The sequence below is a fragment of the Orbicella franksi genome, chromosome 12 (assembly GCF_964199315.1).
Source record: "Orbicella franksi chromosome 12, jaOrbFran1.1, whole genome shotgun sequence".
Classification (NCBI taxonomy): Eukaryota; Metazoa; Cnidaria; class Anthozoa; order Scleractinia; family Merulinidae; genus Orbicella; species Orbicella franksi.
In genome coordinates this window covers 12,003,993-12,019,166 of record NC_138156.1, presented here as the reverse complement: position 1 = coordinate 12,019,166, position 15,174 = coordinate 12,003,993, and the positions used below count along the sequence as shown (strand labels likewise).

Sequence of the window (15,174 nt, the reverse complement as noted above, 5' to 3'; positions counted from 1 at the left end):
GCAACACACACAAAAAAAAACTCGCTACAATACAATATTTTACAGTTCACACTTCTTACATCGATTACATTGTTAACAGCAACTAAAAGAAAAGAAAATCAACTCATTACAGTACCAGTTAATTAACTATGATAATATTAACTTCACGAAAGAAACAAAAAACGAGGTAAAAAACAAACAAAACGAAAGGGGACAGACTGAACAAGGACGACAAAACTGTACCGAAGAAAATTTTTATAGCTTTTGGTTGCTGCTGCATGACTGGTGCATCTATTTACATATAAGTAACTACTCCCTCTTTTTTCAAAGGCTATTATTTTTGACATAAAATATAAATAGAACAAGAATTTACAGAAGAGCACATTTCTCAAGTTGCCACTACAATAAAAGTTTACTTTGAAATTCCTTTAGGGTTGGTTTCTTCTCAAAGTATTTGCAAGCGTAAGTATATTGTTTTAGTAAAATAACGAATAAGTGCAGTCTGCGTCTTGGGTAATCATTTAATTGCTGAAGAGCGGGTATATCATCGAAGGTTATTTGTTTATTTGAAAGACTAATATCAGTGTTATTTACACCGTTAAACCATATTATAAAGTAAAAGGACTGAGTCACAACGCAGCCTATAAAAGTATGTTCCATAGAGTCTGGATTAGGACAGAAAAAACATGTGTTATCATCGGCTAATCGAAATTTGAAGAGTTCTTTTTTGGTTACTAGAATTCAATGTAACAGCTTGAATGAGAACTGCCTTAGTTTGTTATCTCTTGTTGAATGATATATAAATGAAAATTTGTCTTTCCATTCTGTAAAGTCATCGGCAAAGTTGATTTTCCAGGTTTTGATGCCGGTTGGCCCTTGTTAAGAATTTTATAACTATGTTTACAGCGCATGTTTGCTAGATCTACGGGTGTACTTTCAGGAAGCAAGGATACTGTAGTTGAATTTAGTAGCTGCTCATGTGAAGGTACTTCAGCTGATCTGGCTTTCTTTTTCAAATCGGAAGGGATGGCAGCCATGAGTTGAAAGTAATGAAGATAATTTGTTTTAACACTAAACTTGTTTTGAAATTCTTTGAAAGTTAAGAAATTCCCATCAGCATTTAGGATATCTTGAGCAAAAAAGACTTTCTTATTAAACCAAGATTTCCAAAATAGCACCCTTTTCTCGATGGTTATCGCCTCATTATTCCGAAGGAGGAAGTTGCCGTACGAAAATATTTCAGTCTTGTTCTTGAACTCTTGAAAATTCTGTGAAAGCTCCCGATAGAAGGTAGGTACAGTACATTATTGTTTATACAGGCAGCATCATAGTTACATTTTGAGAAGAAACTGTAACCCGCCATGTGTGGAGAGATAATGATTTGGGATTGCTTTCCCTGATTCTCGGGAATTACTCAGCTTATCCAAGCTAAGCGTAAAGATTTGACTACGGCAGGAAAATTAACAAAGTTAAGATCTCCTTCCGCAATGGGTTGATACATAACCAATCTCTTTATTTTGTCTTTTTTTTTTTTTCCACAAGATATTGAAGAGCTCTACTTGGACGTTTTTTATTACTGAAGTCGGGACGGACAGCATGGAGATAGTTGATGGCAAAGCTGGAAGGGGAACAAGGAAGAAGGTGTCGTAAATTCCACTGGAAGCGTAAGTTGCGCATCGTCCCTGGGCCGTAGGTTTGTGCTTGCATCCGTGTAACGAGGCACTGAAGCTGAGAGTATGGTGCTGCCAGACGCGGATCTCTGGGAGGCCTCAAAGAAAAGAAAGAAAGAATATTGACGGCGATCTGAAAGTCGAACAACTTACGCGAGCACGGAAGGTGAACAGTGACGGTGTCCTCGGTATGTTTGCAATGTTGAAGATAGATAGATACCACCGGCTGACATGCTCCGCGATTGCGTTGTGAAGACCAGGGATGCGTTTGGCTGGAACATTAATGTCGTTAAAGGCAGTAAGGAACCTTATTTCGCGCAAGCCGGAGTTGCCTTTAACACAAGAACTGCCAGAGGCAGTAGCGAAAACACTACTCTCACTGTCGCATTGCAACATGATGCGTTGACCATGTAGAAACGGACGCCAGAGTTTGAGTGCAACCGTGATCGAGCATGAAACTAAATCCACATAAACCCACAACATCAGCCTACTGAAGAATACCAAGGACTATCGGCGCAAAGAGAGAGAAAACCAGCGATCTGCCTACAGACACCTCAAACAGGAAGTACAGAGGGAAAATTTAATAGACCTGCCTTTGTAGCGCTTCTGTTTTGTTATATAATGGAATTCCTTTTATATTTCTATTTTTTCCAATGCGTATTTACAAATGGAAAACATGAAAGGTTTTCCACCTACCAAAACGCTCATGCAGGACAACGTTAATCAACTCACGTTGGTAGATAGTTCGTGTTTCGGAAGCTTTTGACCGTTAATTGATTGACGACCACCGTGGGCTCGAATGATTGGTACATCGAGCATCTGCCAACGGCATTACGACCTTAAAGCTGCTGCTGTTTTCAGCTGGAAATGACTCATTCAGTTCTCACCAAATGACTTGTTTTTCAGGTCAAGTTACCTATTTATGGATCTGTTTAGACGCTGGACGGTTTTTGTTCATTAACTTTGAGCAAACACTCCACTGGGGTCGGGGAATCGCTCGGCGAATGCATTCGCATTTTTCAAGGGAAAGTCGTAATGTAATTCGTCCGCCACATTCACGAGTTGCTCCAGAAGAGCCCTTTGATTATTTATCTTACCAAGCAAAGTGTTTCCCGTAATTCTGCCGAATTACGTATACTCTTGGGTTATGCGCGCGCAACAGTCGTAAATTTGCGCGCAAACAGTTTGACGTCATTATAGGAGATAATTGTTCTTGGCTAGTAATAGAAAGGAAACATGTTTGGAGGGAGAGGAAAAGTGAAAGCCTGTAATTTTGTTCACAACGACGAAATATGGTGAGTCGATATAATTTCCCTTCATTTTTTCTTTACTTGTCGTTTAACTCCTCCTAGAGCAGTTCTACATTTGACTCCCGGTCTTGTATCTCTCGCGCAAGCAGCTGTAGTGAACTGTCGTCGATTCTTCACATCAGAGTGGGTTTGATCCAGGTCTTTCTACGATCAACGGAGGACCCCTGGGAATTCCTGTTGGGAGGATGCCCCCTCCAAGGTTTGCCAAATCGTGACCATTTCTTTTCCCTCACCCGTTTTCAAACCTTTACACGCCTTTCGAGAACCATATCTCTTGGCCTCTAAAATCCAAATCCGTTAACTTTTAAGACAGCTTCTCTGGATTTCAGACTCTCAGAAAGAAATATTCAAAATCGATATTTATTTTTACATCAAAACGGCCAGGCAACAGAATTACCCTTGGAGGGGCACTTGTAACTATGCAGCTTTTATTATATTCGCGCTCCAGGAATAGTGAATACATTCCTGATCAGGTTTTGATATCATAAAAATTCTTGTTTTTCGGCCATTTCAATTTCAGGAGAAAGAGAAAACATACAGCGGTAACAAACATAACAAATAGATTACGCATGGTATATTCAACTTGACGTTTTGCATGTTACAACACACATCTTCAGAAGTGACGGTTACAAAATATGACAGAATTTAAAAAGACTAAAATTAAAGCGGGTTATTGGTAACTAGCTAGACAACAATGAACAAAAGAAACTACATCCGGTGTGAATTAATAAAGAAAGAGTTTTTCACTACCGACGTTTTCATTTAGGGCGAGTTTTAAGTCCCGTATTAACAATGTGTCCTGGATTTTACACTATAAATCACATTGCCTACTTGTTAGGATCTCGAAGTCCCATTTAATGTTCTGAGCAGTAGAAGTTGAATGATCAGCAACAGCGGAAGCGTGACCAAGTTTAGTGAGAGCTTTGAAGTGCTCCGTCTTTCTGTCATGCAATCTTCTTTTGGTTTTACCAATATAGAAAGCATCACAGTCCCAGCCAAGAGAAACTGGCTTTGTAGACAATCTTTGATTTCTGTGAGCGGTTGAAACGATCTTTGTAAGGAAAAAGAAAGACTTTGCAAGTGTTCTGAAAAATAACCCTGAGGATGATGAAACGATAAAACCTATTGGCACAAGATTTTAATTGGCGTGTAAGAGCATCACTATGGAAACCTAAATAAGGTAAAACAAGAATTACATCTTTCTTGGGAACTGTGAGAGTATGTTCTGAAGGCCTGTCCTTATGTTTGGTCAATACATCATTAACGTTATAGTTAATTATGCCTATCGGATAACCATTTTGAAGCAAGGAATTCTTCAGATCAGATAGAGTCGACTGCAATAAAGTGGACTTTGAACTGATGCGTAAGTAACGATAGGTAAGTGTTCGGATTAGATTGATCTTATACTTTCTGGGAGTAAAGGAGTCCCACTTGGTGTAGAGACCGGTGAAAGTCTTTTTGTGGTGTACAGTAGTTGAAATTGTGTTGTGATCACGCTTGATACAGACATCCAAGAATGGAATCTCTCGGTTCTCTTCAAGTTCCGTGGTGAATTTGATGTTGAGAAGTCTGCTGTTAAGAAAATGTAGAAATCTGGAAGCGGTGTCTTTACTGTCGAATATGGAGAGTGTCATCCAAGTATCTAAACCAGACTGAGGGGGGCTCATTATTAGCCAACCAGCTCTCCTGAAAATGACACTCAAAATGTTAGCTAAGACAGGTCCTGATGGAGACCCCATCGCGACACCATCGATATTGACCATCCAATATGAAGTGGCTTTTCTTCGTTGCAAACTCAAGCAAACCTTTGAGGACTGATCGTGGTAATGTAGGAGGATCAGGAAGAGAGTATAATTTGGTAAGACAAATTTGTATTGTCTCGTCTAATGGGACATTGGTAAACAAGGAGCACACGTCAAAAGAGCACATATTTTCATTGTTATGTATATGTGACTTCACCCAGTCTACAAAAATGAAGGAGTCCTTGATTGTGAATTGGTTCATGGAGATCGGCTTTGATATACCTTACCAACGAAATATTTAGAAAACATAGAACAAATTCTGAGAAAAGGATTGATCATAGATCTTACCTTCCATGAGTCCATGAGCCATGAGTCCATGAGCCCTGAGTCTAGCTGACTGCATAAAATATCTCTCTCACTATGAAGGAGTTGTTGGACATGGGGTAGTATCACAAGTTGAAGCCAATAAACCGAATTGTGGCAACTGGTAAGATATGAAGGATCAAAACCATGGTCTTGCCATATACAGCTGTGGTAGTGTAGCATGATGACAGCATGTAAAATAGTCGGTAGACTTGAGTGCGGGAATCTAATTTTGAATCAACACAAATAAACCACATCCACAAGGAATACTTCAGACCTTATTCATCCAGAAAGACAATTAAGAAAGCTTAACACTTATCTTGCAACAGAAGTGAGTGAACGAAAAGCATGCTAGCAAAACATGTGGCAAATAACGAAGATGTCCAAGTTTAATAACAGATACCAAAGCTGTGACTCCTAAATACCTACTACATGCAAACCATAGTCAAGCAGCCCTACTCAACTGGAAACCATTGTAATAACAAAGTATATGGTTCTTTCAGAAGAAAGTGCAAGGCTAAACAGGTCAGAAAATTACAACTAAGAGAATGGCTAATGAGCAAATTCCATTAACTGTTGGAGTCATCAGAGTCGTGTGGTCGGCATCAGATGACATTTCCTAGCCAATCCAGAACGGCTGCATCAATAAATTTTAAATTTAGGTCCCTGTCTGGTCTTGGGACAAAATGAAGACCGGCCTTGACACAGCAGTGGAGATTAAACTTGCATAAATGTATTTAAAGTGACAGTTCACAAACTGGAGCTCTAGTTACAGTTACAGACAGTTAAATTAAATTTGCAGGTATGGTACATATGGAACAGGACTGGTTTGATTCAGTTTTTGTTCTATCTACTGCAAAGACGGACAATTTATTGTGACATTTAATAGCTCCATTAAAAATGTCCTTTGATACAGCTGAAAGTCAGTTGCAAAACATTTTTAACCAGAATATAATGATATTTTGGGGGTAATCAGAAACATTGTAGACTAAAAGTTTGTTAGAAGAAGGTGGTGTTGTAAAACACAAGCCAGGGGCCATTGTTTCTGCTGCTTCCCTCAGCCCCACTAATACACACACATACATACATACACACACACACACACACACACACACACACACACACACACATACATACATACATACATCATTTATTTGTTTACGCAGGTCGGTATATAGGCAGCATAAGCTGATGTGGACCTGCGGTTAATTAAGAGTTACAAAATAAAAAATAAGAAACCTAATAATTACAAAAACGTATAAAATTCTAAAATATGATTACAAGTTAACGAGGGTTTGAGATCAAAATTAAAATCTTCCCACTGCAAAAGTGGACTTACCAGAAATGATGAACAAAATGGCCGCCGCAGCGGACTTATTGCGTAGGAACATGGCATTTAAAAATGACTGAAACCTTAGAAGAAAATGTAGCGCTGATTAAAATAAAAAATTAACATACCTGGAGGTGCTATGGTTATTTCCCCGATCTCGTATTATTTTCCAGAGTATTTGGCAGATATCGATACCAAAATGCCAATGAAAGAAACGACCAGACCTCCATTGAAGTTCCAAGTGCATTTATACCGCCGCGTAATGGGACTGTTTTGTGTTCTATCCTTCATTCCAATATCCTGTATTTGTCCAAAACATCCTCCCTTGAAATGTACGATGTTAAGCCTCCTAGAAAGGAATCGTGCTTCCACGATCTCGCAAAACCTTCTCCTGTTGTCGCAGTTTCTTTAGGCGTATTTCACTGTTTTCCTTGTGTAGAAATTCAGTTCCTCAGCAGTACAAAAGTACATATTTTTTCGGTTTAAATTCACGAGAAAGTTAGCCGATATGCGCCTGTATTGTGCGTCTCTTTCCACCATTTTGGAAAATTTCAAAACAATCCTTTGTAACCTGGCTTTTTTAAGTAGGGACTTCATGTATAGGGACACAGAATGTACAACTTGCTCAAATGTCGTGCAAGAATGGTCAAGAATCAACATACTCAAATTAGTAAAATTAAAAGCTCTGAAAGACCATTTAACACTGAAATTTATATCTGACTTGCATTTTTGCCATTAGATAAGAAACACAAAACACAATCAAAATGTCAGATGTCCTCTCACAGTACATGCAGAAATCATATGAATGGGACATCAATGTCACAGATCCACCTTTGTCGTATCTGATGCAACGGGGGCAACAGGGAATATCATGCCAGACTTCAAATTGCTGTTGCTGCCAAAATACCATATGCCTTACTAAAGATATGGCATGAAAATGTCCAAGAGAGACGTGACTGTATTGACTTTCTCAATTCTACAGTTCCTGGAGCATGATTTAGGGTAAGTCGAGAGACAGGTTTTCGTATTCAACGCAGCCTAGAGAGAGAAGCAGGAGTTGTTGCCAGTAAATATAGGCAAACAAAAGGGAGAAAGAAGGAACAGCTCAATTCAAAATTTCTCACTTTGAGTATCCGCCTACATTCTGAACTAGTTTCTGTTCAGGGAGTCGAAAGGGAGCTTCACCTCACTAGGAAATGAACTTTCAGACTGGAAGATAAAATATCATGACTTAGAAGCAGAAAAGCAAAGACTGATAAATGGAATGAGGAATTGTGCTAAGAAGGAAAGAGGGAGAAATCATTGAGCTGGAAGTTGTAGGAAAGGAATTGAGAGAATATTTTGACCAGTCAGGATTAACTTGCCAGAGTAAAAAGGTTGGGGAGGATGGTCAAAAACCAAGGAAAAGAAGACTCAAACTACCTAAAGAGAGAGCGGAATGTGCATTATGGTTTGCCAAATCATTTGGACTTGAAGTTACCTGTCTGTAGTTTAAAGATGCTTAACCAAATGACAGCTATTCCTTTGATTACCAGAACCCAGTATTGCTGGGTTCCCTGTATTGTTCATGTATTTTTCCCGCCGTTTAGTTCCCGCGTTTAAGTTACGTGATCTTTTCGAGTGTGCATGTAATGGCGAACGTCGGCAAACGTTATAGCTGTGTATGCGATTCACTCGAAGTAAAGACGGATAAGACGGATAAAGACGCGGACGATTGATGGAATTATGTACAAGCAAACAGGAGCGTCTTATTGGAGTGTTAGTCGAATTAAAGTCAGTGGACTAGAGTGAATCTTACCTATTGAAACCGAGGGAATTGGAAATTGGCCCTTACACCCAGCAACCTCAAATAGGGTTGGGGAAGAGGAGTCAGAAGAAAACACAGTTGAACTGACTGATAAAGAGAGCTCACAAATTGAGCAAATTATTTTCCTGTTAGAAAATTTTTAAGTAAGCGACGAGTTTTATCAGGAGCTTACAGCTGCTTTCGAGGACATGCCAAGGTCATATTTTATCAAACAGTTGAGGTCAGACGTGAACAAAATGTATCATTGAAAGTGTGACGGGTATTTTTCCAGGAGCACAGTGCCGTTGGATGCAGGGCAAGGATGTCCAGGACCACTAATTTCTTAATACTATCATTTTGCCTTCTTCACAGTGAAGAAAATACCATGTCATCAAAAGGAAACAGAACAATAGCAGAGGTTAATGGACCTGAAAACTACTAAACAGTACGAGATTCACAAAAAAACGAATTGAAGAAATCAACAACATGATTAGACAGAATTCAATTGAGGTTGATGGAAAAAAATATCATCATCATCATCATTAAACCCTTTCGCTCCCAGTGGAGCATAAGTCCACGGAAACCATTGCTCGCCATCTTGGTCTGTTTTGGGCTATCCTTTCAAGCTGCCACCAGGTGTAGCCTGCTTTGCTCGCCTCGTCATCTACCGTCCTCCTCCAGCTGTTTCTGGGACGGCCTCGGCTCCTCTTCCCCTGTGGGTAAAAAAATATGCTCTGGATTTTTTCTGGGTGGAGATCATAGAGTTCTTTTAATTGTTGTGGGCTCAAGTGGTGCTACCTCAGATTATGCTTGCCTTTGGTGTAAAATACACAAGTTAGAGAGGTTTGATGTCCAAACCTAAGGACTATTATAACATTCACTGCCCGTATTGCTCGCACCCCTTTTGGAAAGACAGGAAATGCCTTCCCTACCACAGTCACAATGCAAGTATTCTTGTAAAAGGAAACCCCACATTAATACAGCCCTAGATCATGTGATACTTGATAAACTGCATCTCATGCTTCGGGTGACTGACCAACTCATGGAAAATTTGATAACAGAAGTCATGGAGAGAGACAGCAAAGCAGACTTTACCAAAAGAAGGGGAGAAGAGAAAGGTCTTTACTTAAAGAAACTTGTTAAGGATATAAATGGCACAGGAATTACATTTAATGTGTGGAAAAAAATGCGGACGGTAAGGGAAATGACGTGTATGATTGGACAAGTTTGGTGGGGTCAAACAAAAAGAAGTTGATGAACAAGCTGCCTCTTCAACTTGAATCAAGTGATATTCTGTTTCCTGAAACCAAAGAGACAGTCATAAAAGTATGGACAACCTTTTAATTTGTGACTTGTACCATTGCATCACAGCATCAGAAATCAATGAAACAACAGGAAACCAAATATTTGAAAATGGTAAACAATGGATCGAACTGTATTGCTCACTCGGTGGAATACGACAAGGTTATGAGGAAGCTCGTATCACCCCATACATGCACTCCATACCCTACCATATTCCGAAATTTGTCTCTGATCATGGGTCTCTAAAAATGTTTACTGGACAAGGAGTGGAAAAGAACAACGACGATGCAAAAAGACTGTATTTTCAAAAATAAAACAAACAAATGGAATGCCACACGAGATGTGTTGCAGCTGGAAGCACGACAATATGCTTTGCGCAGTCAGGAAAGAGAAAAAAGAAAACACAACAAAACGAAAAACTAACTACTGTGAAACTGAAATCAGTGAAACTCGGCAGAAAAGGCCTCGGCCAAAAGTGAGTGACAAGAAAAATGGATCTGAAACTACAAGCAGCTCAAGTGCCATCTTGGATCAAAGCTGACAGTCAAGAAGCTGCGGAATGAAATCCATGCAAGAGGACTGAAGCCAAAAGTGACCAAAAATGACCAAAACACAGCTTCTATCTCTTCTGCAGTAAAGGAAAGGCCACAAGTGAATGAGCAACATTATACAGTGTAAATGAAATCTGCAATTGGCTTGAATTTTACCGTTATTTGCCTTGGTGCTTATGTTTACTATCATAACTTATGATAACTTGGAGTAAAAGAAAAACAAGGGCAAACCAGTTTGCATAAATATTCAAGTTTTATGTACAAACACATTTCTATAATACAGCATGTAAAACTCTCTTTCAATATTCAAATGTATAAAACTATACTCTTTGAACCTTATCAATTCACATGCATATTATGTCTGGAGAATATCAAAGCTTTTGCTGGGTTCATATTAAATCATTATATTTAAAAGTTAGTTCGGTAAAAGTTCTTTACAGCATGCTTTTGAATTAATCATGGGATACCATCTCAAGGAGCATTCTTGGTGCTTCTGTAAGTTTTCCCGCCTGTACCACAACGAAATGCTTTGATGAGCCGCTTCCAAGGTGAGTTTTCATCTTGAAAGGAAAACCTATGGCCTTACCTTGGCCATTACCATCCCGAATATATCACCAATGATATGGGCTTGACAGCTTGGTCAAATCTTTTAAGTTGAGCATGACATATTTGGAATCACTTAACCCTGTTCCCTTGTTGTTAAAAAAATAACAGTACATATCATGCTTCATGGCAAACGCACAAGTGTGCTGTGCTTTCACAGCATTCGATTTTAAAAGAGACTTGACAGCCAGATAAAAGCCATCTGATGCTGAGGCAATCTGACTTTCTGATGGTTTTGGTGGCTTGTCGTTAAGTCTACAAGGGATTCAGACAACACATCAGAAAAACACTGCACTTCAGTTAACCCCTAATAAAGCAATAAATTAGAAAAAAAAATTAAATAACAAAATATATAAAACCTGTCACCTTATAAGCTCTTTTGGGAGATGAAAAGATGGTTCCCAGGTGCAAGATTACATGGCCCACCCTTTCCACTTCAAAAGATACTCGAAGTCCTGAGAGAAAACAAAAAATACATAACTTGTTGAGAGAAAGGTTTACATTAAAATGAGATGGATTAAAGAACTCTCAACGACAGATGTGATTTAATGCTTTTTACTAAAAACTATTTCCAGTTTCATTTTATCCGCATAATACCAAGTTCTGGTGTAATTTTTCTAAATTATCAACCCATTTTCATTTTAAATAAGGATACAACCCTTGATAAGTCTCCAGGAACACGACTCAACGATAAAAATAAACAGAAGCATTTTGTACTTACGTTGCCACATTTTCGTCTCGAAAGAAGTCTACTTGAAAAATCTTTGACTTGGGTCGATATGATTTTGATCCGATCATATAAATGTCCGCTGTGGAAAGGTCGTGTAGAGCTTTGTAATTTATGCACGGGCTCCCAAGCTCAAAATTCGACACTGCATACGTGGTGTACGGGGTAGCTTGTGTATATAGAGAATTGTATGGGAAAGTCACCGATCGTTAAAAAAAAAAAAAAATTGTATAAAAAACTATCTAATTTGAAATAAAGTTTTCTTACTTCAGTGTCGCGTACTTGTCTCTTGCACCGATTTTGAAGCCATTCTGACGCCGCTTGGTGAAGTTATTCGAAACCGTTGTCTCTCCTAAAAGAAGGGAAAGGCAGACCAATCCATCGATCGCTGGCCGGGCTTCACTCCACAAATCGCTCTCTCCTCTCCTCCTGTTGTCAGCGCGTGACTTGGTTCAAATGGACCAATTAGAGTTGAGGATGAAACCAGATACTTTGACTTTGCGTAGCGGCAGTTGGCGCGAGGGCGGTCACAAGCGTATCAGGAAAGCCGAAGAGGCGAACTTTAAGCTAAATTTTTCGTTCTTCACAAGTCTTTTGACCGCGGAAGCGGACTTTTCCTTTTGAGAACAGAGCGATTTGTGGGGTGACGCTGTGTGACGCTGCGCTATATCCGGACGAATAAACAATCATCCTCAAATTTGGTGATGTAGTCCACTCTGTCAAGATTTCCACTTTCAAAACATCAAGATGTCCCTTTTTCGGCGTTCCAGAATATCCAGGTGGTAGAACATAATATTTAGACAAGTTACCCACAGATAACGACATTTTCAGCGTCCAAACCTTCGTTCACGCCACTCTCCTGACTTTCACTGCGAGAAGCCATATTGAAAAGTTACGTTTTGCGCTAGCTAGAAGTAACGTTTTTCTAAGGAAATACTTGAAAAAAACATTTGATAGGTAGAAAGTCTCAAGCGTATGCAGCAATGTAATATATAGTTTATGGAAAAAAATATACAAGTTTAAACTACATCTATTCAGAACGTTCCTCGAGTCGTTCATAATTTGCGTCTTCGAGTAACGATTTTGTGCACACTTTTAGCTACATCTTTTTTTTCCTTCCGGACAATTTTTTTTTTAATTTTTCAGTTTGAAAATAGTAATTTGATCACGAAAATTATACAATAAAATATATGTCATCATGCATATGCTCGTTTAAGAGGAAACGAGCATTTATTTCGCCGAGGGGCTTAGCTTGAGGAAAATCTCTTACGTTGCGTACGTGCACGCGCTCATGTGCACCACAGGCAGCCCAAGCTCTCTCTATGAACCACACAAGCAATACAATATGGCATCGAATTATAAGAGTTTATATGGGATTTTCTACAAGATATCCATGGAGGTAGTTAAAAGTGAAAATTCTCAATAAAAATGGCTTACCTTGTTCCATACATGTGTTTTTTGCTCCTGGTGTGGTTATTTTACCGATTGAACTTGATTTAAGCGACTTCTTTGAATTCCGATTTTCCCTTTATAAAGAGAGGACAAGGCGAAACACCTCAGTCGGAACAGCCTGCCGAACGAAGTCAAAAATCCCAGGCTAAAATATGCCCACGGCCACAAATCCACCGCAGAATTCAAGGGCAAAGGTTGATCTTTCATTTCAATCCTCTAGCCACACAATTGCAGCCCTGCGAGCGACGCCAGGCGGCTCTTCGTGTCCCCAGTGAAACGATAAAGCTATGGAAGAGCTCCGTGTCGTTTGATCCGCGACATAACGACCGTTGAAATCGGCTTGGTAACCCTGTCATGTTGGCAAACCAAGACTCGCGGGGGTACTAGACCGCAATTTGTCAAATTTGTCAAACGTAAGATCAACGGCGAAAGCTCCGTAGAAACTGAGGAGATCATTTTTGAAGTGGAAGTCATGGTAAGTTTTCACGTTTACGCACCTTTGAGTTACTTGGTCCTCGCCTCACCAATTTAACTTCATCTCCCCGTAATTCGTTAAGAATTCTCCCGAGCAAAAGAGAGTTCAATTTGTTTACGGCAATTTCTTTCTCTTCGTATGCTCTAGACAAAATTTTGCTGGCTTCCATTACAGTTTCCTCACAATATTCGTAATTCCACAATACCCTAAGAGAAGCAAATTTAGTTTATCAGCTCGGGAATATTTTATACAAACAAATCAAAGGTGCATAAACGAGAAAACTTGCCACGACTTCCACTTCAAAAATGATTGTATCTCCTCAGTTTATACGGAGCTTTCGCCGTTGATCTTAAGTTTCTTTGGTTTTGAAGCCATTTTGCAAAAGCGTTCTGTACGATTTTTATTTTGCATTGTAAATTCGACCTGAGGGGATTACAAGAAGTTTAGAGGACAAATTGCGGTCTAGTACCCCCGCGAGTCTTGGTTTGCCAACATGTCGAGGTTACCAAGCCGATTTCAACGGTCGTTGGGTTGCGGATCAAACGACACGGAGCTCTTCCATAGTTCTATCGTTTCACTGGAGACACGAAGAGCCGCCTGGCGTCGCTCGCAGGGCTGCAATTGTGTGGCTAGAGGATTGAAATGAAAGATCAACCTTTGCCCTTGAATTCTGCGGTAGATTTATGGCCGTGGGCACATTTTAGCCTGGGATTTTTGACTTCGTTCGGCAGGCTGTTCCGACTGAGGTGTTTCGCCTTGTCCTCTCTTTATAGAGGGAAAATCGGAATTCAAAAAAAGTCGCTTAAATCAAGTTCAATCGGTAAAATAACCACACCAGGAGCAAACAACACACGTTTGGAATAAGGTAAGCCATTTTTATTGAGAATTTTCACTTTTAACTGCCTCCAAGGATATCTTGTAGAAAATCCCATATAAACCCTTATAATTCGATGCCGTGTTGTGTTGCTTGTGTGGTTCATAGAGAGAGCTTGGGCTGCCTGTGATGTGCACGCGCTATAAAAAGACGCGAAAATAGTGCACAGTAGGGATGCGCAGTGCAATACTAAGGAATCACCTTAAGTGGATAGCTGCTTTTACAAAGCTAACGGCTCCTTTAGGAACCACCACATTAATAAAAGCAATGGCCAATCGATCTATTGGAATATTTTACAACTCCGACTGGTAGTTATCTAAATTTAGCAAGATCAAAGGCATTTTCAAGTGAAACGAGAATTATAACCCATCCATTAATTTTGGCGCGATTTAATTGGTTACTTTACGTCACGTGGTGAAAACTCACAGGAAAGTTATCACGCAATAACCCCCGCCTGCTTCGATATTTGTCCCCCAATTGCTTCCGTCGAAGAGAAACACAGTCAGCACAAGAGTTTCAAATTTAACCTTTCTCTTATTTTACATGGAAGGAAACCAAACTCGCTTTGTTGAGTGTAGTAGCCATAGTGGCATTAAATAGCTGGTCGCAAATGCTGTTCCGGAAAGTACATCAAGTTTTTGAGTTTTTGATCTAAGAGGCGTTACGAGAGTTAATTTCACATGACAGCTTGTTAAGTTTTGGTCCAATCACAGTGGAAATAAAGTTGGTTAAACCAATCAAATGTACTTGCTTGCTTAAGTCAATCACGCGCATTCGCCATGAGATCACGACTGGCTTTTTTACCATGTTTACGAACGGTTTAATTGTGATATGAAAATTAATGGAAGGGTTATAAAATAAATAAACTCCTTTCTGGCTTGCTGGTATGTCGGCTGATAATGTCCTTTGCTGAGAGATTGTCCTGAAAATTTCACATTTGCCCTCGAAGCCGCGGACATTATCAGCCGACATAACAGCCGCCTGAAGGGGTTTATTTACTAAATAGTTCG

At 39.6% G+C, this 15,174-nt stretch overlaps 1 protein-coding gene and 1 pseudogene across 1 annotated transcript; one reads left to right on the top strand and one right to left on the bottom strand.

The window, feature by feature from the left end:
- Nucleotides 1-1,490: 1,490 nt before the first annotated feature.
- LOC145464426 (uncharacterized) lies at nucleotides 1,491-6,982 on the bottom strand. The gene is made up of 3 exons (XM_081448316.1): nucleotides 6,523-6,982; nucleotides 5,050-5,290; nucleotides 1,491-4,645 (listed from the first exon to the last, which is right to left on the bottom strand). Exons 1-3 carry the CDS (start codon nucleotides 6,639-6,641, stop codon nucleotides 4,568-4,570), a joined length of 438 nt encoding a protein of 145 aa, XP_081304442.1. The 5' UTR covers nucleotides 6,642-6,982; the 3' UTR covers nucleotides 1,491-4,567.
- A 549-nt stretch (nucleotides 6,983-7,531) lies between these two features.
- On the top strand, nucleotides 7,532-10,130 carry LOC145463843 (uncharacterized; annotated as a pseudogene).
- The last annotated feature ends 5,044 nt before the right edge of the window (nucleotides 10,131-15,174 follow it).